At 34.2% G+C, this 23,542-nt stretch overlaps 1 protein-coding gene across 1 annotated transcript; it reads right to left on the bottom strand.

The window, feature by feature from the left end:
• Positions 1 to 18,044: 18,044 nt before the first annotated feature.
• On the bottom strand, positions 18,045 to 18,574 carry LOC142230575 (uncharacterized). The gene has a single exon (XM_075301216.1). It carries the CDS (start codon positions 18,454 to 18,456, stop codon positions 18,196 to 18,198), a length of 261 nt encoding a protein of 86 aa, XP_075157331.1. The 5' UTR covers positions 18,457 to 18,574; the 3' UTR covers positions 18,045 to 18,195.
• Positions 18,575 to 23,542: the final 4,968 nt, after the last annotated feature.

Genomic DNA, 23,542 nt, shown 5'->3' with positions numbered 1-23,542 from the left:
ATTTTCTATAGAAATAAAATCTTGGTAGATTATTTGTGGCTCGACTGGCAACCATGATTATGAACCGAATAAAATTTTAACAAAATTTTCTATAGAAATAAAATTTTGACAAAATTTTCTATAGAAATAAAATTTTGAAAATGATGAAAATTTTATTATGAACGGAATAAAATTTTAACAAAATTTTCTCTAGAAATAAAATTTTGACAAAATCTACAGATGTTTAAATCAAGGCGTTATTTCTTTTCATTTCATTTTCTTGCACACGATGTTTATGATTCCTCTAAAACTCAAACAAATATGGTTCTTATAAATCCAGAATCTGATCCAGTCTTCATAGGTAAAATCTTTGAATTTATCTTCGGGAAGTGTACTGGTTGAACTGATCTGCTTGTCACCAAATCCCCTGAAATTTTCACAGAAAACTATCATATTTGATTCGTGGTGCACGGATGAAAAAGACTGTTTTTCATATGTTTGGCTATAAACATTATATGTTTGGAACACAAATTTTTAAACACAATATTTTTGAGTGCAAGCATATAATGTTCATAAACTAGCATAACATGTTTGGGACATATATGTTAATATGTTAGAATATATTATGTTTGGGACATAAAATGTTTGTAAATATAATATGCTTGGATGCAAACATATATTAATTTAGAAATAGCCTATAAACATATATGTGTTTAGTAGCTTGGAGCGCTATTTAACAGGGAGCGATATTGAATTAAGTTGGTGGTTGTTGCTTGTTATTACAAAATTAACATTTTATTTTTCCTTGGGCAATTGATCAGCTACTTCTTTGATCCTTACAAACTGTGTGGTCCGCTGTTCGAATCCCCGTCCGGCAAAAGGTAAAATTAAAATAAAAAAAAATCATACAATTGAATAATTTCTTCTACAATGTTTGTATTACAGAAAAAGGTGCTAAGAACTAAAAAATCTCGTGGAAGTGAGAAAGATGTGGGGGAATATACAATTGGGCAGAAACAAAATTTTGAGCATTCAGGTCGAAAACCTATGTTGTTAGCACCTATATTACCTGTTTATTTTCATAATTCATTATGATTGTAAATATATAAATAAATAAATAAAATTTTGAGCACAATATTGTTTGGGAGAATTTTTTTTAAGCATATAATATTTTTGGGTGCAAAATGCTTCCAAACATATTATATGTTCACATAATAACATATTGTTTTTTGGAAGACAACATTATTGAATTTGGATGCAAAAATACAAAATGTTTGGAACTTAGGCTACCCAAACATATATTGGTTAGACCAATATGCTTTCAAACATATTATATATTGGAAGAGATCAAACATATAAATGTTTGGGCAATACCCAAAAATGTATATGCTTGAAGCAAAATATATTTGGGAGTATATGTTACAGAAGCGATTTTTTGTGAGCGTGTGGTGGGTATTTAAGATTCGGCCCGGCCGAACTTATTGCTTTATATTCCTGTTTTTTTTTTCTTTTTGCGTGTGGGTATTTAAGATTCGGCCCGCCCGAAGTATATACAGCAGGTATATACTTAAGTATAAAACACTAAAGATTAAAACAATTGTTTTTAATTCCAACACACTAACCAATGGGTAATATAACGAATATTGTCATCATCAATGCACAAGCAACGCATACAGTCAATCAATTCTATTTATAGATCAGATTGTTGGATATATACAAGTCGATCTAAAGAAACTTTATTTAAAGCAAACAAACCGCGTTTACATATATTTCGAAAATTTTCGCAAGGAATTGCATAGTACTATACAGTGCACTCGCGGTAACGTGAACTGCTTTTAACGTCAAATTTCATGTTTTTCAGCATTACGGGGTATAGTGTATGAAAAGGCGTGTTCACGTTATGCGGTGTTCACGTTAAGCGGTGTTTCCGTTATCGCGGGTGCACTGTACTATGTTTCTACTATCAAACCTCAACATGTATCTTATTTAAAATATGAAATCAGAAAAAACAATGCTTGATACAAACGAAACTGTGACTGTGATTTTGGAATAAAAAGTATTTCTTTTATTTCAAGTATAAAAAAAAAATGATCATAAAAATTTGAACTTTTCGAATTCAAATAATAATTCAAAAAAATCTAACAAAATAACAACGCTGGATATACCCGTTTTCCAAACGATTTTGTTTCATTATATGTATCGTTGGTGATACATCATTATTTCCAAGCTGGGTGCAATAAAATCAAAATATAATATTGTTTTGACCACAAGTGCTTATGAAAATAAAATTATTGTATTTCCATATCTAGTGTTCCTGTTCATTTTCCGATTTAGCCAGTTTCAAAACATTGTGACCTTGATAAACCACATAGATAGTATGACGAGACATTGCATTTTGCCTTTTGAGACATTCAGAGATTTGTTTATGAATTTAGTTTTTTGTTCAAATCTACAAGTGAATCTTATTGAAGATACTTGTAAAAATGATTATGTTCATTAACCTGAATGGAATAATCATTTATCATTTAGCATCTCCGTAGACCTCACATAGATAAAATATAAATAGCAAATTTAATTCTAGAATATACACGAATATCTTCACTACATTGAGCCTATTGTCGTATAAATTATGGTTGGTCCACACGCAGGAAGTGAGGAAAGTCGTAATTAAAGACTTATCTTTCTTTTTTAAAAGTTGGAGTTCAATAGACACTCTTATGGCTGAAACTTTTGGTAGTTATATACACGCCAAAAGAATCGAAAAATTTAAAAAAATAACAACTTTTGGGATAACCGATTTCAAATCTTTTGTTGCTTTTTTTTGCGTAGTTTCAATGATTTACATGTTATATTTAAGAAAATGTGATGCCCCAAATATAATATGATCTAATATAGTATACATATCTTTCAAACATGTTAAACCAATTTATGAGCATTATATTCTAGGGCTTAAACATAGTGTTGAAAAAGCTTAGCCTCAAGTTTTTATTCATATAGGTTTCCTTTCAGTCACCCTTGAATGGGGATATAATAAGATTGGCATTGCTTTTGTAACACATTCAAATATTATACTGAAGTTTGCCACAGTTTCAATGTGTGGTCTGCAATTAGATAAAGTTCGAAGACTGCCCAGGTTTTCTTGTGGCTTCAATATAACATAATTCGATTCCTTTATTTGATTTCTTGGGCATATAGACGCCGATTTTCTCGATATTCTTGAGATATTTTACAATTTTTTTTTATTTTACAGTTTATATGGGTCCAAGTTTTGATACACAGAAAAAATATCACCAAAATTGTTCCAATTGAAATTGAATTTTAAACAAGTATATACGGCCGTAAGTTCGGCCAGGCCGAATCTTATGTACCCTCCACCATGGAATGCGTAGAAACTTCTACGAAAAACTGTCATCCACAATCGAATTACTTGGGTTGTGGTATCTTAAAACTTCTTAACATCGTTTTCTAAACTGTGAGTTAGTCCATACGTGGTAGAGAGCCAGAATTGAAATATGGGAGTCGCTTATATGGGGGCTATATACAATTATGAACTTGATATGGACCATTTTTTGTGTGATTGGGGATCGATTTATCTGAGGGTTATATATAACTATAGACCGATATGAACCTAGTTAGGCATGGTTGTTAACGGCCATGTACTAGCACAATGTACCAAATTTCAACTGACTCGGATGAAATTTGCTCCTCCAAGAGGCTCCAAAACCAAATCTCGGGATCGGTTTATATGGGGGCTATAGATGATTATTCACTGATATGGACCACTTCTGGCATGGCTGTTAAATATCATATATTACCACCACGTACCAAATTTCAACCAAATCGGATGAGTTTTGTTTCTCCCAAAGGCACCGGAGGTCAAATCTGGGGATCGGTTTATATGGGGACTATATATAATTATGGACTGATATGAACCTGCATGGTTGTTGGATAACATATACTAACATCACGTACCAAATTTCAACCGAATCGGATGAATTGTGCTCTTCCAAGGGGCTCCGGAGGTCAAATCTGGGGATCGGTTTATATGGGGGCTATATATAATTATGAACCGATTTCGACCAATTTTTGCATGGGTGCTTGAGGCCATATATTAACACCACGTACCAAATTTCAACTGAATCAGATGAATTTTGGTCTTCCAAGAGGCTTCGGAGGTCAAATCTGGTGATCGGTTTATATGGGGGCTATATATAATTACACCCTCAAAAAAAAATAGCTTCTTTAACATATGTTCCAAACATATTTTGCAGGAAGCACATATATTATTGGATACTGCCGAAACATTAATATGTTTGTTTTATGTGAACATATTATATGTTTGGAAGCATTTTGAGCCCAAAAATATTATATGCTTGGAAGAATTTTTCCCAAAGACGATTGTGCTCATTCCCTAACATACTCGTTATTTTCACTTCCACGAAATATTTTAATTCTTGGCACCTTTTTCTGTAATACAAATAATGTTGAAGAAATTATTCACTTTTATAATTTTTTAAATTTTACCTTTCGCCTGCACGGAGAATCGAACCGAGTACCATACAGTTTGTAAGCCAACACACTATCCACTGGGCTACGTAGCTGTCATGGTCACCAGCAGATAATTATCGTTATAAGTTACATTTATATAGCATAGTTTGCAGCGCCCACGAGCCCATGCAAACATAACATTATTTAACAGAAACATACATTTGTTTGCCACGTGGAGCAGTGGTTAGCATGTCTGCCTTGCATGCAAAGGGTCGTGGGTTCAATCCCTGCTCCGACCGAACACTTTTTTTTTTTTTTAATTTACACATTTATATTTATACTATTAAATTTTTATAATGAAACTTCGAAATGTGGGTTATTAAAGATTTATAGTCATTAACAGTGCTTGATATAAACGAAATTGACTGATTTTTGGATAAAATATTATTTTTTTATTGCAAAAATAACAATTTTGTAACAAAAAACTGTTTTTGGTACAAAACTTTAAAATTTGGAAGGGATTCAAAAACTAACAAAAGAAGAACGTGGAGTCGAGTATAAACATACATAAATAATTTTATAATATAAACATAAATTTATTTAGGCGTGAACAGTTTTTTACTAGCATTTAACACCATCGGTCTAAAATGCCTTTTATTTTTCTTTAATAATTAATTCATTTTAAAGAAAATAAACTTTTTAAATTGTTTTAGCTGCAAAACTCGAACTTAATGCCCGCTTTTATATTTGAAGGTGTCCGTCAACTCCTCTTGGACTACTTATTAATAAAGAGGAACTAAACTTTGTTTTTATACATTTTACTGTGTAATTTTTCACTATTTCCTCCTTATTTCATTTTACTGTCCCAACTCTAAAAAGAGTATAGTGCCCTTTCGTTATTTTTATGAAGACCCCTGATTTCTTTAAACGAACCAAGAAAAAAATTGTGCCCATAATGCCAAAATGATAAACAAAACACATGTCCACACATACATAAAATGCTGCTCTCAAGGCGAAAACACAGGCTTTTTTTCAAATGTCTATTCTCTTGGTTCCGAATGTCCATTCTCTTTATTCAAATTAAATAATATTTAGACTTAGCATATCAAATTTTTGCCCTTATCATAAAACAATTTTCCGAAACAACATACCAGCGGTTTCACAGAAATTATTCTCTTTTGATTCTTTCGCTGTGTTATGTTGATATCTTTCGTCAACTCTCCCGGTTTCCATCTTTATTTCTTTCTCTATACTCTCTCTGTCGCTTTGGATAAAATATCACAACATATGTATGTTTAGTCGAAATTTGTAAATTTATATATGTTTGCATTCACACATATGATTTTTATGAAACATTTATGCCCCAAACATAATATATTCTAACATATTAACATAGACGTCCCAAACATTTAGTGTTAGTTTAGGAACATTACATGTTTGCACTTAAATATATTGTGTTTTAAAATTGTGCCCGAAACACACTTTGTTTATATCGGAACATATGAAAAACATATTTTTCTAAGAGTGTATGGACTGATATGGACCATTTCTTGCATGGTCATTAGAGACCATATACTTACACCATGTACCAAATTTCAGCCGGATTGGATGAAATTTGCTTCTCCTAGAGGCTCCGCAACCCAAATCGGGGGATCGGTTTATATGGGGGCTATAAATAATTATGGACCGATGTGGACCAATTTTTTCATAGTTGTTAGAGACCATATACTTACACCATTTACCAAATTTCAGCCGGATCGGATGAAATTTGCTTCTCTTAGAGGCTCCGCAAGCCAAATCGGGGGATCGGTTTATATGGGGGCTATACTTAAATGTGGACCGATGTGGACCAATTTTTGCATGGTTGTTAGAGATCATATGCTGACACCATGTACCAAATTTCAGCCGGATCGGATGAAATTTCCTTTTCCTAGAGGGTCCGCAAGCCAAATTTGGGGATCCGTTTATAAGGGGGCTATACGTAAAAGTGGACCGATATGGCCTTTTGCAATACCATCCGACCTACATCAACAACTACTTGTGCCAAGTTTCAAGTCGATGACTAGTTTCGTTGGGAAGTTAGCGTGATTTCAACAGACGGACGGACGGACATGCTCAGATCGACTCATAATTTCACCACGACCCAGAATATATATACTTTATGGGGTCTTAGAGCAATATTTCGATGTGTTACAAACGGAATGAATCCTATGGTGGAGGGTATAAAAAGTATTCAATTAAAAATTTAATTGGCTTAACAACTTTTTTAATAGAAAATTGAATCAAAAATGACTTTGGCGATTCATACTATCATTTATGTGATTGAAGATATTTCAATTAAAAATTAATTGGATCAATTAAAATCGTGATTGAAAGCAAACATATTTGTTTCTGTGTATTATGAGGTGAGCGTAATACAATTTTATTTAAATCAGTATAGACTGCGCTAAAATCTAAAATAATTTTAATTTATTTTATTTTAATTCAAATTTTGAATGAATATTATATCTTACAATTGTGTTTGACTTAAATTTAGCCTGGCACTAATTTGGATAAAAAAAGTAAGGAAAGTCTAAAGTCGGTCGGGACCGACTATATTATACCCTTCACCACTATGTAGACCAACATTTGTGTTACTATCTCAACTATTTCAAATTTGCTTGGAGCTATATATATATAAAGATTTAGGGAGCCACCTTGGTGCAATGGTTAGCATGCCCGCCTTGCATACACAAGGTCGTGGGTTCGATTCCTGCTACGACCGAACACCAAAAATTTTTACAGCGGTGGATTATCCCACCTCAGTAATGCTGGTGACATTTCTGAGGGTTTCAAAGCTTCTCTAAGTGGTTTCACTGCGATGTGGAACGCCGTTCGGACTCGGCTATAAAAAGGAGGTCCCTTATCATTGAGCTTAACATGGAATCGGGCAGCACTCAGTGATAAGAGAGAAGTTCACCAATGTGAGCCTGATACATCGGGCTGCCACATAACCTAACCTAACCTAACCTATATAAAGATTTGCATTTCCGGATACAAATACTTGTAATGGAGACAATTTTTTGTACTTATACAAAATCTCTAGAATTCAAATTTAAATCCGGAAATATGAAGCGAGAGAAATTTTAATGCAATTGTACAAAAAAGTATTTATGATTTATCAGGCGATACATATGTATTCCAGATATAGGACAATTTGAGTAATATTTACAATTTTTGCTACTTAGCAGTGGCGATTTTACAAGGATATTGGTTAGATCTCGCCAAGATATATGGTCAAGTATGGGTTGTGATATATTATTTGGTCAATTCGGGCGACTTGGAGCCTTATTTAAAACTCAACCCTTCTGTGGAAAGTGTGGCATTACAGTGTGTAGGATATGATTAAGATATAGGGAAATTATCACAGAATTTTGTGTGAAATGTGGGAATTTTGGCCATATGTTATTTGTAAAACTGAAAGAACAAATATGTATATGGAGGCTTTATCTAAATCTGAACGAAATTAGATCAAACTTGACGCACTTAAATATCATATTAAATATATTCTCTGTGGAAACTATCCAGTCAATTGGAGTAAAATCCCATTGAAAATTGGTCTAAAATATGAAATCAAATCCAATGTACATATATATAGGATCTATATATAATCTGAACCAGGGATCCGGAGCGTGGAGCGGAGCAAGCCCTTTTTTTGCCAGAGCGGGAGCGGAGCGGGAGCGGCATTTCTAAAATCCGGAGCGGAGCGGGAGCGGAGCGGTTTCCAAATGAAAAACCGCTCCGCTCCGAATAAAATATTACTTGAATGAAATGTGTAACTTTGAAATTACACTGTGTAGGTAATTTCAAATTTAGCTAGTACTAAGCGTAGTGTGAGTAAACGTTTAAAATGTACGATATGTATTTTTGTACGTACGTACATTGAGGAAAACACAACGTGTTTTTTAGTAATTGTTTTCAAAAACGGCAAATGTCAAAATATATATCTAGTATGTGTTGTAAAAGTAACAACAGTACTTTCGATCAATTTCATCCCGTATTACTACAAAGATGTTTGTAATGAACGTCAAATAAATGCAATTAAACGATCTTATTTATATTTAATTTTTTAGTTTTCTACACTGAAAAAAATATTGTCGTGAAGTCAAAGATTCCATGTCCTTAGAATAAGAATGCAAATTTGCTTAACATGGAAGACGCATTTCTCTAAAATAAAGTTTTTTTTCTTGTCCAAAAGGCAATAAACTTTTGAATGAGGTTGTAATGTCCTTATAATTAAGTGATTTTACTTAAAAATGTGTATCATAACATGAAAGATAAAATTTTTGAGGTAAGGTCAACGTGACTTTAATAATTAAGAAAAATTCTTTAAAATTAATAAAATTGTCTTTAAATTTGTTTCCTTTTTGCATCTTGCCTACAAAGCAACAAATCGTTAAAAAATAAGACATGTTTTTCAACACTTTATTTTAAAGACGCTTTTTACTTGAAACATAGCATAATTTCTACTGGAAGTCGAGTCTTAATATGAAAAAAAAATAACTCGTTAACTCGTTTTTAAAGGATTTTGATAACAACTGACGAAAAAAATCTAAAAAAATGAAAAATTAACATTTGCTTCCTAGAAGCAAGTACATAACCCCCAAATTTAAAAGAGAATTACGTCTGTAAAGTATCCTTACTTGTATTCTCCGCTTCTTTGGCTCGGAATTAATACCCAAACTGTTAAAGTAAAGACAAAATCTTTGGAACCGGGCATGCTTTTTTTCATTCACATTTGCTTTACTATTGTACTATATCCTAGCATTCTCTTATTTCTGATATTAGTTCTCGAAAATTTAATTAAAATTATGGATAGTTTCAATTTTGGTTGAAAAATGTGCGCATATACATTTATTATACAATAAAGGGGAAAAAAGCGAAATTAGGTAACACTAGATCTGAGTAAGAATATTCGTAGGTATACCACGGACTGATGTCGATGGAGGTTGTTTCAAACATAAACATACACACACACATTACAAATATAACAAAACCTCTTCTCTACGTCTGTTGCAAAACAAAAAAAAACTTTCGGAGAGTAGTTACTTCTACTCTGTGTATAGACTTTCAATTCCAATCAGCGTTGCCGTTTTGGTCCGATCGGACCAAAATTGGTCCAAAAGATTTCTAATTTTTAAATTTGGTCCGATGGTCAGACCAAACAGAATTTGGTCCATTTTGGTCCATTTTCATAAATTTGGTTTCTATCACATATTAAATAGTAGATGGTGCACCGCAAAGAATATTGTCGGGAGGCCAAATATTTCACATGCTTAAAATACGAATACGAATTTTGCTTAGAATAGAAGACGTATTTCTCTGAAAAAAAGTTTTTCCTTGTCTAAAAGTCTCTAAACTTTTCAATGAAGTCTGTTTGTCCTTATAGCTAAGTGATTCGACATAAAAATGTGTATCCTAACATGAATGCAAATTTCGTTTTAATGAAGTCAAAATGGATTTAATATTTCTGAAAAAATCTTCAAAATTAATAAAATATTTCAACACATTGTTTTAAAGTCATTATACCCTAAACCACATAGTGGTTAGGGTATAATAAGTTTGATCTGCCAAAAAATGTGCCTACAAGAAATATTGGCGTCCGTCCGTCCATCCGTCCGTCCGTCCATCCGTCCGTCCGTCTGTCCATGTATTTGTTGTTCATAGGATTTCGTTCGCAATTATTAACCGATTTTGATGAAATTTGGTACAGGGAGTTTTTTTGGGCACACGGACGAACGTTATTGAATTTGGAAGAAATCGGATCAAATTTAGATATAGCTCCCATATATATGTATTGCCCGATTTCGACGAATGGTGTCACGTTGCACTTTTTTTACTAACCGATCGTCGTCAAATTTAGCACAAAATAATCTTCTGTATCACCCTTTAAGTCTGAAAATTTCATCGAAATCGGTTCAGATTTAGATATAGGTCCCATATATATGTATCGCCCGATTTTGTCAAATTAGGTCATAAAACCCTTATTTATCAACCGATCTTACTCAAAGTTGGCGAAATGTAATCTTCTATAGCACTAACTATATGTGCAAAAAATCATCGAAATCGTTTCAGATTTAGCTATAGCTCCCATATATGTACCGCCCGATTTTTCTAAATAAAATAAAACTCAATTGAACAAATAATACAATGTTTGTACCATAATTTTCTCGAAGAGGAGCGTAGCGGAGCATGGAGCGGAGCGATTTTTTTTTTCTCGGAGCGGAGCGGTTTTTTTTTCTCCGGAGCGGGAGCGGAGCGGAGCGAAAAAAATGGACCGCTCCGGATCCCTGATCTGAACCGATTTTGACTAAATTTGACATGCATAGTTAGAATAATAAACCTGCTATCTCTGCAAAATTTCACGTAAATGGGAGTATAACTTTGGCCCACGTTGTCATATGAGTATAAATCGGGCGAAAGCACAATTAACGATACTATTTAACGTCCCAGCAAAAAAAAAAGCGTCGCCAAAAAATTAGTGAAAATGTTCTTTTTGGATCCGGAATTGGTGCAAAATTGGCGCAGAAGCGATGATTTTAACATGGGCTTGTCATAGGACGAATGTCCACCATTTCAACAGCCGTTGCACTGAATTTGCATCACTTCTTAAGGTTGATGCGAAACCAGTGATTTGGATGTGAATAAAGAAATTTTTGTGATATTTTGACGAATAAATATTTTTTCAATTTTTTTATGATTTTTAATGCATTATAACGCTTGTCTGGAACGTTTGACATCAAATATTTTTAAAAATTCGCAAAAAAAATTTTCTCGAAAGGATTTAGCAGTTTTCGTCAAAATTTAAATAATTTGCACTATTTTAATTTTTACTTTTTAAAATGTTTTTAACCCATTTGAAACAATAAAATTTTAAATTTCCAATTAAAAATATGAAAAAAGCGAATTATAAAAAAATGTACTCAAATGAACTTCCTGTGCAGTTAAAATAAAGAACATCTTTGGGAGGACATAATTGGAAGTGCTTTTAAAGTTGTGCCTTAAGAAGAACTTCCAAATTGTTTTGCTGGGGTACTCTGTGCAAAATTTGAAGCATGTCAGGGCAATGCTCTGGCTTTTGAGGTCATATAAGTTCAAATCGGGCAAATTTTCTTTAAAGTAAAAGTGATTTGATAAAAAGTAAAGTGATTTAAAGATATCCTACTTTAATTATCTGAAATATTGAATCTTTAGATTTAATGACCTTTGGATCCAAGTAAAGTTTTTTTTGAGTGAACCCAATCGCTGTAGGGGTTTTCAGGCCGCGAAGTAATGTTCCAATCAATGTTGGCATAAATATTTCCTTAGAGTTCCTTAATTCGAAAACGTTCATAGACTTCCGCAAATCTCTCAAAGAGATGGCTACACTGTAAATAATATTGCCGTGATGCCAAAGATTTCTTGTCCTTGAAATTCGAATGCGAATTTTGCTTAGCGAAGAAGTCGCGTTTCTGTGATATAAAGTATTTTCCTTGTCCAAAAGCCGATAAACTTTTCAATGAAATTGAAAAAATTAAAACATTAAGATTTGTTTCTCAGAACTAATAACGCAAAGCTCAAATCTAAAAGAGAATTGTGTCATAAATGTATCTTTACTTCAATTCTTCGTTTCTTTGGTTCAGAATCAATATAAAAATCATTAGTATAAAGACAAAACTTTTGGAACCGGACATTAGCGGTGTGCACGTGACACGAAATTTTCGTGACTCACGAAAATTTTCGTAACTCACGTGTGAATCATGAGTCACGCTGATGGCAACGGCGTGAGTGTGCGTGATTAACAAACCAAATGTCGTGCGTGAGTGTGAGTCACGAAAATAATTTCTTCGTGAAATATATCCCGCCCACGAAAATAATCCCGCCCACGGACATAAAACGCTTACGAGTTGAATTCATTTACAACTTTAGTGGCACCTGGGATATTAAGATTTATTTATTTATATATTTACAATCATAATGAATTATGAAAATAAACAGGTAATATAGGTGCTAACAACATAGGTTTTCGACATGGGATATTAGGAGTTTAATAGTGCTCTCTATATTAATCATGCTCATGTTTTTAGACACGTCTCTAAGGTAAATTACTCATACAATTATGCGTGAGTCACGACAATTTTCGTGAGTGACGATAGTTTCGTGAGTCACGGTATTTTCGTGAGTGGATGTGCGTGATGACAATTTTCTATTCGTGAGTGTGCGTTAACGTGAGTAGAACATTACTCAATAATGACGCAATCGTGCTGAAATTGTATATAGGCTACATCGGTCTATGTAGCCCATTTTTCTCGAGGTTTTTGGTCTGCAATCATGTAAAGATGCGCATTTTGAAGTCGACTCAATAAATTAATTAAGAAATCTTTGGTCTCAAGATATATTGTTTTCAGTGAATGAACAAATTTTAACGGAATTTATATGTTCGTGCCTAGGTTCACATTTTTGGCGAAACCTAGCTTATATCTATTTTGTCTTATTTTACTGCCATGCCTCAGCTGGACAAACATACGAAAAATTTTCTTTCAATGGTATTTATCTAAAGTGTTTAAAACAAACGGATTTCAGTTTCCATTTTTTTCAAAATTTATTTGTTTAATAACAATTGTATGTTTCAATATTGCAAAATAAGAACATATTTGCATCTATTCACACTTGGGTAAATATTTGACAAATAAAAACTACTTAATTGTATATTCAAGAAGTTTTAAATTATTTAACAAGAACTTTTAAGTCAGAGAGGTTCATTTTTTAAATGTGTATAAAACTCAATAATATCAATAAAGAATCATGCACAAATTGTTCAATCATTAGCCAGAGGTTTCAAGACCTTTACTACAAACAAAGTTACGCTGAGAACTGATTGAGATTCGACCTTATTTACAGATCGGACTATGTTGGCTATATCAAAGCAAGTGTATTTACTTAATAAGCAACTAGAATATAGTTGTCTTTATTTTTTATAATTTTTTTAATTAGATTGTGATATTAAGAACAAGTATATACAGCCGTAAGTTCGGCCAGGCCGAATCTTATGCTAAAGAGTGCCATCCAAAATCGAATTAGTTGAGTTGCGGTAACACTTGCCGATGGCAAGGTATCTTAAAACTTCCAAACTCCGTCTTCTAAGTTGTAAGTTAGTCAATACGTGGTATATATTGAACTAAAAAAAGTCCGATTAAATACGTTTGTTATTCAGTTTGACAAAATTTTCTATAGAAATAAAATTTTGGCAAAATTTTCTATAGAAATAAAATTTGACAAAATTTTCTATAGAAATAAAATTTTGAAAAAATTTTCCATAGAAATAAAATTTTGACAAATGTTTCTATAGAAATAAATTTTTGACTATATTTTCTATAGAAATAAAATTTTTACAAAATATTCTACAGAAATAAAGTTTTAACAAAATTTTCTATAGAAATAAAATTTTGACAAAATTTTTTATAGAGATATAATTTTGACAAAATTTTCTATAAAAATAAAGTTTTGGTAGAATATTTTTGGCTCGAGTGGCAACCATGATTATGAACCGATATGGACCAACTTTTTGTGATTGGTGATCGGCTATATATAACTCTAGACCGATATTGACCAGTTTTGGCATGGTTCTTAGCGGCCACATACTAACACCATGTACTAAGTTTCAACCGGAGGTCAAATCTGGGGAACGGGGGGCTATATATAATTATTGACCGATATGGACCAATTTTTGCGTGGTTGTTAGAGACCATATACTTACACGACGTACTAAATTTCAATCGGATCAGATGAATTTTGCTCTTCCAAGAGGCTCCGGAGCTCAACCCTTGGGATCGGTTTATATGGGGGCTATATATAATTATGGACCGATGTGGACCAATTTCTGCTTAGTTGTTGAAGACCATTTACTAATACCATGTACCAAATTTCAGCCGGATCGGATGAAATTTGCTACTCTTAGAGGATCCGCAAGCCAAATCTGGGGATCGGTTTATATGGATGGAAGTTGCGCCCCCAAGAGGCTTCGAAAGCCAAATCTGGGGATAGGTTTAAATCAGGGCTATATATAATTATTGACTTATTTGGTTTTAAGATACCATATACTAATACAACGTACAAAATTTCTACCAAATCGGATGGAATTTCCTCCCCCAAGAGGCTCCGAAAGCCAAATATGGGGATCAGTTTATACACTCAAAAAAAAAGTTTACTTGGATCGAAAGATTTTGACCTTCCTTAAAGATTTTGGTATTGATTCCTAGTCAAAGATGCGGCTTCTTTAAAATAAGAAAATTTTTTAAAATTTTAAATTTTAAATTTTAAATTAGGATACAGATCTCTTTTATCAAATTTTTATTCTCTTTTCGCGGTTCAGTAATAAAGGTACTCACGTACAAACAAATGCCAGTTTAAAAATCCAAATTATAACGCATACTTCAAAATACAAAATGTTTTCTAAATTCAACAAAAAAAAAAACTTTAAATCAAAGGCAATAAATCCTCAAAATAAGTATTAACCTATATATGAAACGTTTTGATCTTAAAACTAAAGTTTCAATATTTCAGTTAATTTAAGGACAATTTCTTTAAACCAAATGTGTTTCTTTACTTTAAGTAAAATTAGCCTTAGTTCAAAGACATGCGGAGGGACGCAAATTTACAGAATTTGTGTCCTAAATTGAATGACAAAAATTTTGAAGCAAAGATTATAAACTTTATTTTAATTAAAATTTTATTATTTTAAAGAAATTTGTCCTTAATATTTTGTAATTTTCGTATCCTAAAATTTAGGTTGCGTAATCTTTAATATCACTTAAATATTTTTTTAGTGAACCAGTGTATGGGGGCTATACGTAAAAGTGGCCCGATATGGTCCATTTCCAAATTCGCCATATGGTATCCTTTAATATCCCCAACATGATGTATGAGAGTGAGAGTCCATAAAGGGTGATACGGTCAAAATATGGTCAAAATAAACTTGACGTATTTCTTTCAATTTTGCATTTAAAAAACCTGAACACACCTCATTTTGAAGGTGTGTGTGTAGAATGTTGCTCCTATTTTGATTTTGGAATTCACTCTTCAGTTGTCAAAATGCCGTCCAAGCAAGAAGAGCAGCGTATTAAAATTTTGCTCGCGCATCGCGAAAATCCGAGCTACTCGCACGCAAAGCTGGCAAAATCGCTAAAAGTTGCCAAATCAACCGTTACAAATGTAATTAAAGTGTTTGGGGAACGTTTGTCGACAGCCAGGAAGTCTGGATCGGGGGGAATCGAAAACCGGATGCCGCTGAGACGACAAAGAGAGTTGCCGGTAGTTTCAAGCGAAACCCTAACCTCTCTCTCCGAGATGCCGCAAATAAGCTGGGTGTATCGTCTACAACCGTTCATCGAGCCAAAAAACGAGCCGGACTACCGACTTACAAGAAGGTAGTGACTCCAAATCGCGATGATAAACAAAATACGACGGCCAAAGCGCGATCCCGGAGGCTGTACACGACGATGCTGACGAAGTTTGACTGCGTGGTAATGGACAACGAAACCTACGTCAAAGCCTACTACAAGCAGCTTCCGGGACAGGAGTTTTATACGGCAAAAGGAAGGGTAGAGGTAGCAGATATTTTCAAGCACATAAAACTGTCAAAGTTCGCAAAGAAATATCTGGTTTGGCAAGCCATCTGTACCTGTGGCTTGAAAAGCAGCATTTTCATAGCTTCCGGGTCTGTCAACCAAGAAATTTACGTGAAAGAGTGTTTGAATAAACGTCTGCTGCCTTTCCTGAAGAAACCCGGTTGTTCCGTACTGTTTTGGCCGGATTTGGCATCTTGCCATTACGTTAAAAAGGCCATGGAGTGGTACGTCGCCAACAACGTGCAGGTGGTTCCCAAGGACAAGAACCCTCCCAACACGCCAGAGCTCCGCCCAATTGAGAAATACTGGGCTAGTGTCAAGCGGAACCTAGAGAAGACAAAAAAAACTGCTAAGGACGAGCAGCAGTTCAAGGCAAACTGGCTTTCTGCGGCGAAGAAGGTGGACAAGGTGGCTGTACAAAATCTGATGGCAGGTGTCAAGCGTGAGGCCCGGCAATTCGGATTTGGAAAAGCGAAATCCTAACTGAATATTTTTCCTGAATTTTATACTAATTGAACTTGAAAAAGAAATTTAATTTGATTTTTAAATAAACGATTTCACCGATTTACACGCGTTTTCCCTTGACCAAATTTTGACCGTATCACCCTTTATTAGAGGCGTGAGCGTGGCACGATATTTTTGAATTTCGTTACCTTTGCACACTCCCGGTTGGAAAATGACGTGAGTCTCGGGAATTTTTCGTGAATCACGTGAATTGTCGTGAATCGTGCGTGAGTGTGATTGGCTACCACACGTATCGTGCGTGAGTGTGTGTGAATAAACATTTTGCTTCATGAATGTGCGTGAGTGAAATTTTACTCACGCTCACACCTCTAGTCCATACGCCTCCACACTCAACAAAAAAGTTTACGTGGATCCAATGATTTGGGCCTGGGATTTTGGTAATGCTTTCAAGCCCAAGTGGTCACTTTTTTAAATAAAGGCATTTTTTAGGGAGTTATCTCTTTTTAACTCTAGGATCTACAAAAATAAAATTTCTCCCTTTTATGGGTTATTTATCTTTTTTATACCCTCCACCATAGGATGGGGATTTATTAACTTTGTCATTCCGTTTCTAACACATCGAAATATTGCTCTAAGACCCCATAAAGTATATATATTCAGGGTCGTGGTGAAATTCTGAGTCGATCTGAGCATGTCCGTCAGTCCGTCCGTCTGTTGAAATCACGAAACAAGCTATCGACTTGAAACTTGGCACAAGTAGTTGTTATTGATGTAGGTCGGATGGTATTGCAAATGGGCTATATCGGTCCACTTTTACGTATAGTCCCCATATAAACGGACCCCCAGATTTGGCTTGCGAATCCTCTAAGAGAAGCAAATTTCATCCGATCCGGCTGAAATTTGGTACATGGTATTGGTATATGGTCTCTAACAACGATGCAAAAATTGGTCCACATCGGTCCGTAATTATATATTGCCCCCATATAAACCGATCCCCAGATTTGACCTCCGGAGCCTCGTGGAAGAGCAAACTTTAACCGGACTAACTCACAATTTAGAAAACGATGTTAAGAATTTTTAAGATATCACAACCCAATTAATTCGATTGTGGATGAGAGTCTTTCGTAGAAGTTTCTACGCAATCCATGGTGGAGGGTACATAAGATTCGGCCTGGCCGAACTTACGGCCGTATATACTTGTTTAAATTTTTCCTTATACAATAATAATTGTATAAAGTATATAAAAATAATTGTATAAAGTATATATAAAGTATATAAATATAAAAATTTTATGATTGCAAATATTGGGGTTTGCTACATACACATCCGTTCTCTGGTACACATGGATAAAATAATATTGCATAATTGAATGAAGTAAATGGACGAGAAGCACTAAAAATCAACAAAATCGGAACACCATGTTCCAAACTGGTAAGAAAGGTTTCGCCAAATAAATCTATGTTACTATTGCATTAACAAACTTTTATTGGAAACATAAAATGTAGAACAGAAAAAGTTAAATTGACAATCACAAGAATACACCATATTCAAACTGAAGATTCAGCAGGAAACTGACATGTTAACACTTGAAGAATTGAAGAGTAAGGCGCCCATTACATTACCACCAACCCCCATGGCCTCCGCTGTAATAACTTCCATGGCCTCCATTCCAGCCACTATTCCAACCGTTGCCATAACCACCACTACTCCAACCGCCATTGTTCCAACCACCATGACCTCCAAGTCGTACAACTTTCACAACTCTAGGATATGAGGAATAGCCACCATTCCAGCCTGAATTCCATCCACCACCGTATCCACCAATGAAACCAGCAGAGGCTACTGCCAACAAAGCACACAGGACAATCAATACTTTCATGGTGATGTAGAGTTTTGTGTATTATTCACAATAATTCCAAACTTATTTAGGGATAATAATAACTTCTTTTAACTGCTCAATGAATGCCGTCGATAGACTGTTGGTTTTATTCACGGAAGTCCAAGTATTTATACTCGATGCTTATACATCCATCTAGTCCAGTATTCACAACGCCCAACAAAGAGTTGGTGAAGAAAAAACTGCATTGATTTCACAAGCCTTCCAAAATGTCAAGCCTACTTAGCCCAAGTCACTCACACCGGTCATTGGTCATACGCAAACAAAAAAAAAAAAAAAACAAGAAGATTCTAGATTTAAAAGCCGACTCATCTCGTTTGCTTGCAACATTCATTCCACTGCATTCGATGTCATCTTAACAAAAGCACTAATACACCAATACCTGACTCTTTTGCTGCACTGAAGGATGAATCAATAAGCGAATGGAAGATGCAACTCTCGAAAAAAATAAACCAGAATGTTTGGGTATAGAACAGAACTGAAAGAAAACCTGTTACGTAGTTGTAATCACTCTTGTTTTCATCTAAATCTTAATCTGAATTTGACCATGGTCAACAAGTCTTCACAATAACTTTATTACCTCGATCATAAAGTTGATGAATGGAATCCGCAGGAGGTATTAATTCAAATATAGGAAATATTACGTCACAAAAGTCAGTACAGTGGTTTTTAAATATTCTCAAATTTGTATTAAAATTTTGGTAGCATTCGAATAGGTACGTGTCCCAGAAGAGTTCTTAAAAAGTAGCCCAAATAGGCTTCCTGTTTCGATTTCAAACCATTCAAGGGATTGCTACAAGAAAATATCTCAAGCGAAGCGATTTACCAAAAAATAATTTCCATACCGAAAAAATTATATTAGTATAAAAGATTACACAACATTTTTGTAGGAAGAAAAATCATATCCTCTAAACTTGCCTCAGAGGGTGGTCTTATAAGTACCCAGGCTACCAAAAATAACATTTGGGAGACTACAGCTAAATTTTTTTTAACGTTGTAACATTATTAGTATCGATGTAAGAAATGGCGTTGAAAATAACACTTAAAATTTCTCTATTAACATTTTTTAATACCCACCACTATAGAATGGTGATGGGGGTATAATAACCCAGCAAAAAAAGCGTCGACAACAATGTAATGAAAATGTTCTTTTTGGATCCGGAAGTGGTGCAAAATTGACGCAGAAGCGACGAATTTAACATGGGTTTGTTATAGGACGGAAGTCCTCCATTTCAACAGCCGTTGCACTGAATTTGCATCACTTCTTTAGGTGTGATCGGAATTCAATGTTTTGGATGTAAATAAAAAAATTCTGTGATATTTTTGTCAGATAAATAATTTTTATAATTTTTAATGGATTCTAACGCTTGTCGGAGACGTTTTACCTCAAATATTTTCAAAATTTCACAATTTTTTTCGACAAAATTTAAATGATTTGTACCATTTTATGAATTCTTACTTTGTTTTTAACCTATTTGAAACAAAAAAAGTTAAAACCACCCATTAAAAGTATGAGAAAACCAAGTTATAAAAATTGCATTAAAATAACTTCCTGGGTAGTTACAATAAAGTACGTCGTTGGGAGTGCATCTTCTAGAAGTGCTTTTAAAGTTGCGCCTTTGGAAGAACTTCCAATTTTTTTTTGCTGGGAAGTTTGTCATTCCGTTTGTAACACATCGAAATATCAATTTCCGACTACATAAAGTATATATATATATTTATATTCTTGATCGGAGAAATTCTAAGACGATATAACCATGTCCGTCTGTCTGTTTGGATATTTTGATGAAATTTTGCTTAAGATCGTCTTTTGTCTGCAGGCAGGTCAAGTTCGAAAATGAGCTACATCGTTCCAGGTTTCGTTACAGTCCCCATATACACCGACCTCCCGATTCAATTTGCCTACAATTGGAAATCTAGAGGTATTTTAGGACAATAAAAAGATGTGCCAAAAATGGTGAGTATCGGTCTGTTCATTTGTTTCCAAAGAAAAGGAAGTCAAATAAAAAATCTATAAATAGATGGAAATAATTTATTTTATTTAGCTTACAAACGTTCGTCCAATTTTCTAATGTTGGCACCCAAAGCAAACCAAAAAATAATGTATATATGTAGAGTTACATGTTTAATAAAAAGAGAAGAGAGATAACTGGAGTTGTGATTATTACATTGTTAAGCATAAAGGGTGATACGGTCAAAATTTGGTCAATATAAACTTGACGTATTTCTTTCAATTTTGCATTTAAAACACCTGAACACCCCTCATTTTGAAGGTGTGTGTGTAGAATGTTGCTCCTATTTTGATTTTGGAATTCACTCTTCAGTTGTCAAAATGCCGTCCATGCTAGAAGAGCAGCGTATCAAAATTTTGCTCGCGCATCGCGAAAATCCGAGCTACTCGCACGCAAAGCTGGAAAAATCGCTAAAAGTTGCCAAATCAACAGTTACAAATGTAATTAAAGTGTTTGGGGAACGTTTGTCGACAGCCAGGAAGTCTGGATCGGGGGGAAATCGAAAACCGGAAGCCGCTGAGACGACAAAGAGAGTTGCCGGTAGTTTCAAGCGAAACCCTAACCTCTCTCTAACAGATGCCGCAAATAAGCTGGGTGTATCGTCTACAACCGTGCATCGAGCCAAAAAACGAGCCGGACTATCGACTTACAAGAAGGTAGTGACTTCAAATCGCGATGATAAACAAAATACGACGGCCAAAGCGCGATCCCGGAGGCTGTACACGACGATGCTGACGAAGTTTGACTGCGTGGTAATGGACGACGAAACCTACGTCAAAGCCGACTACAAGCAGCTTCCGGGACACGAGTTTTATACGGCAAAAGGAAGGGGAAAGGTAGCAGATATTTTCAAGCACATAAAACTGTCAAAGTTCGCAAAGAAATATCTGGTTTGGCAAGCCATCTGTACCTGTGGCTTGAAAAGCAGCATTTTCATAGCTTCCGGGACTGTCAACCAAGAAATTTACGTGAAAGAGTGTTTGAATAAACGTCTGCTGCCTTTCCTGAAGAAACACGGTTGTTCCGTACTGTTTTGGCCGGATTTGGCATCTTGCCATTACGGCAAAAAGGCCATGGAGTGGTACGCCGCCAACAACGTGCAGGTGGTTCCCAAGGACAAGAACCCTCCCAACACGCCAGAGCTCCGCCCAATTGAGAAATACTGGGCTATTGTCAAGCGGAACCTAAAGAAGACCAAAGAAACTGCTAAGGACGAGCAGCAGTTCAAGGCAAACTGGCTTTCTGCGGCGGAGAAGGTGGACAAGGTGGCTGTACAAAATCTGATGGCAGGTGTCAAGCGTGAGGCCCGGCAATTCGGATTTGGAAAAGCGAAAGCCTAACTGAATATTTTTCCTGAATTTTATACTAATTGAACTTGAAAGAGAAATTTAATTTGATTTTTTTGAATAAACGATTTCACCGATTTACACGCGTTTTCCCTTGACCAAATTTTGACAGTATCACCCTTTATTCGTGCTTAAGGATATTTGTGTTGGGATTCTGTCTGTATGTCTGTCCGTCTGTCTGTTCATGTATTTTTTGTGCTCAAAGTACAGGTCGCAGTTTAAGTCCGATGGTCCTCAAATTTGGCATAGGGTCGTTTTGTGGAACAAAGACAATCGCTATTGAAAAAATCGGTTCAGATTTAGATATAGTTGTCATATATATTTATCCCCGATCTGGTCATAATTGGCGTGTTTATCAACCAATGTTCTTCAAATTCCGTACATCCGAATATTTTATGAGTCTTGAAAAACTTGCAAAATATCAGCCAAATCGGTTCAGATTTAGATATAGCACCCATATATAACTTTCGTCCGATTTAGACTCATATAACCGCAGAGGCCAAAGTTTACTACCGATTTACGTGAAATTTTGCATAAAGAGTAGAATTCACCTTCTACCAATGCTTGGTAAATTTGATTGAAATCGGTTCAGATTTAGACATAGCTCCCATATATATCTTTCGTCCGATTTACACTTATATGGCCTCAAAAGCCAGAGTTTTGCCGTGATTTAGTTCAAATTTTGCACAAGGAGTACGTTTAGTAGTATCGGTAAGTGTACCAAATTTGGTTGTAATCGGTTCAGATTTAGATATATCTCCCATATATATCTTTCGTCCGATTTGCACTTATATGGCCTCAAAAGCCAGAGTTTTGCAGTGATTTCAAATTTTGACCGAGAGGTACGTTTAATGGTATGGTTATGTGTGCCAAATTTGGTTAAAATCGGTTCAGATTTAGATATAGCTCCCATATATATCTTTCGCCCAATTTGGACTTATATGGCCTCAATATATATATATATATATATATATATATATATATATATATATATATATATATATATATATATATATATATATATATATATATATATATATATATATATATATATATATATATATATATATATATATATATATATATATATATATATATATATATATATATATATATATATATATATATATATATATATATATATATATATATATATATATATATATATATATATATATATATATATATATATATATATATATATATATATATATATATATATATATATATATATATATATATATATATATATATATATATATATATATATATATATATATATATATATATATATATATATATATATATATATATATATCGCTCGATGTACACTCAAATGACCACGGGGGCCAGAGTTATACTCCCATTTACATGAAATTTTGCAGAGATAGCAGAGTTAGTATTTTAACTATGCATGTCAAATTTAATCAATCGGTTCAGATTATATAGCTCCCATATATATGTACACCAGAATTGGGAAACTATAGTAGACTATTTCATATTTTAGACCCATTTGCAATGGGATTATCCTCGGTTTATACAAATATGGCCAAATTCCCAAATTTTACACAAAATTCTGTGATAATTTCCCCATATCTTAGTCATATCCTACACACTGTAATGCCAGATTTTCACCGAACGGTTCAGTTTTAAATAAGTCGCCCGACTTGACCAAATAATATATCACAACCCACACTTGACCACATATCT

The sequence above is a fragment of the Haematobia irritans genome, chromosome 3, assembly GCF_050003625.1.
Source record: "Haematobia irritans isolate KBUSLIRL chromosome 3, ASM5000362v1, whole genome shotgun sequence".
In the NCBI taxonomy this organism is placed as follows: domain Eukaryota; kingdom Metazoa; phylum Arthropoda; class Insecta; order Diptera; family Muscidae; genus Haematobia; species Haematobia irritans.
This window is presented reverse-complemented; position numbering and strand designations above follow the sequence as displayed.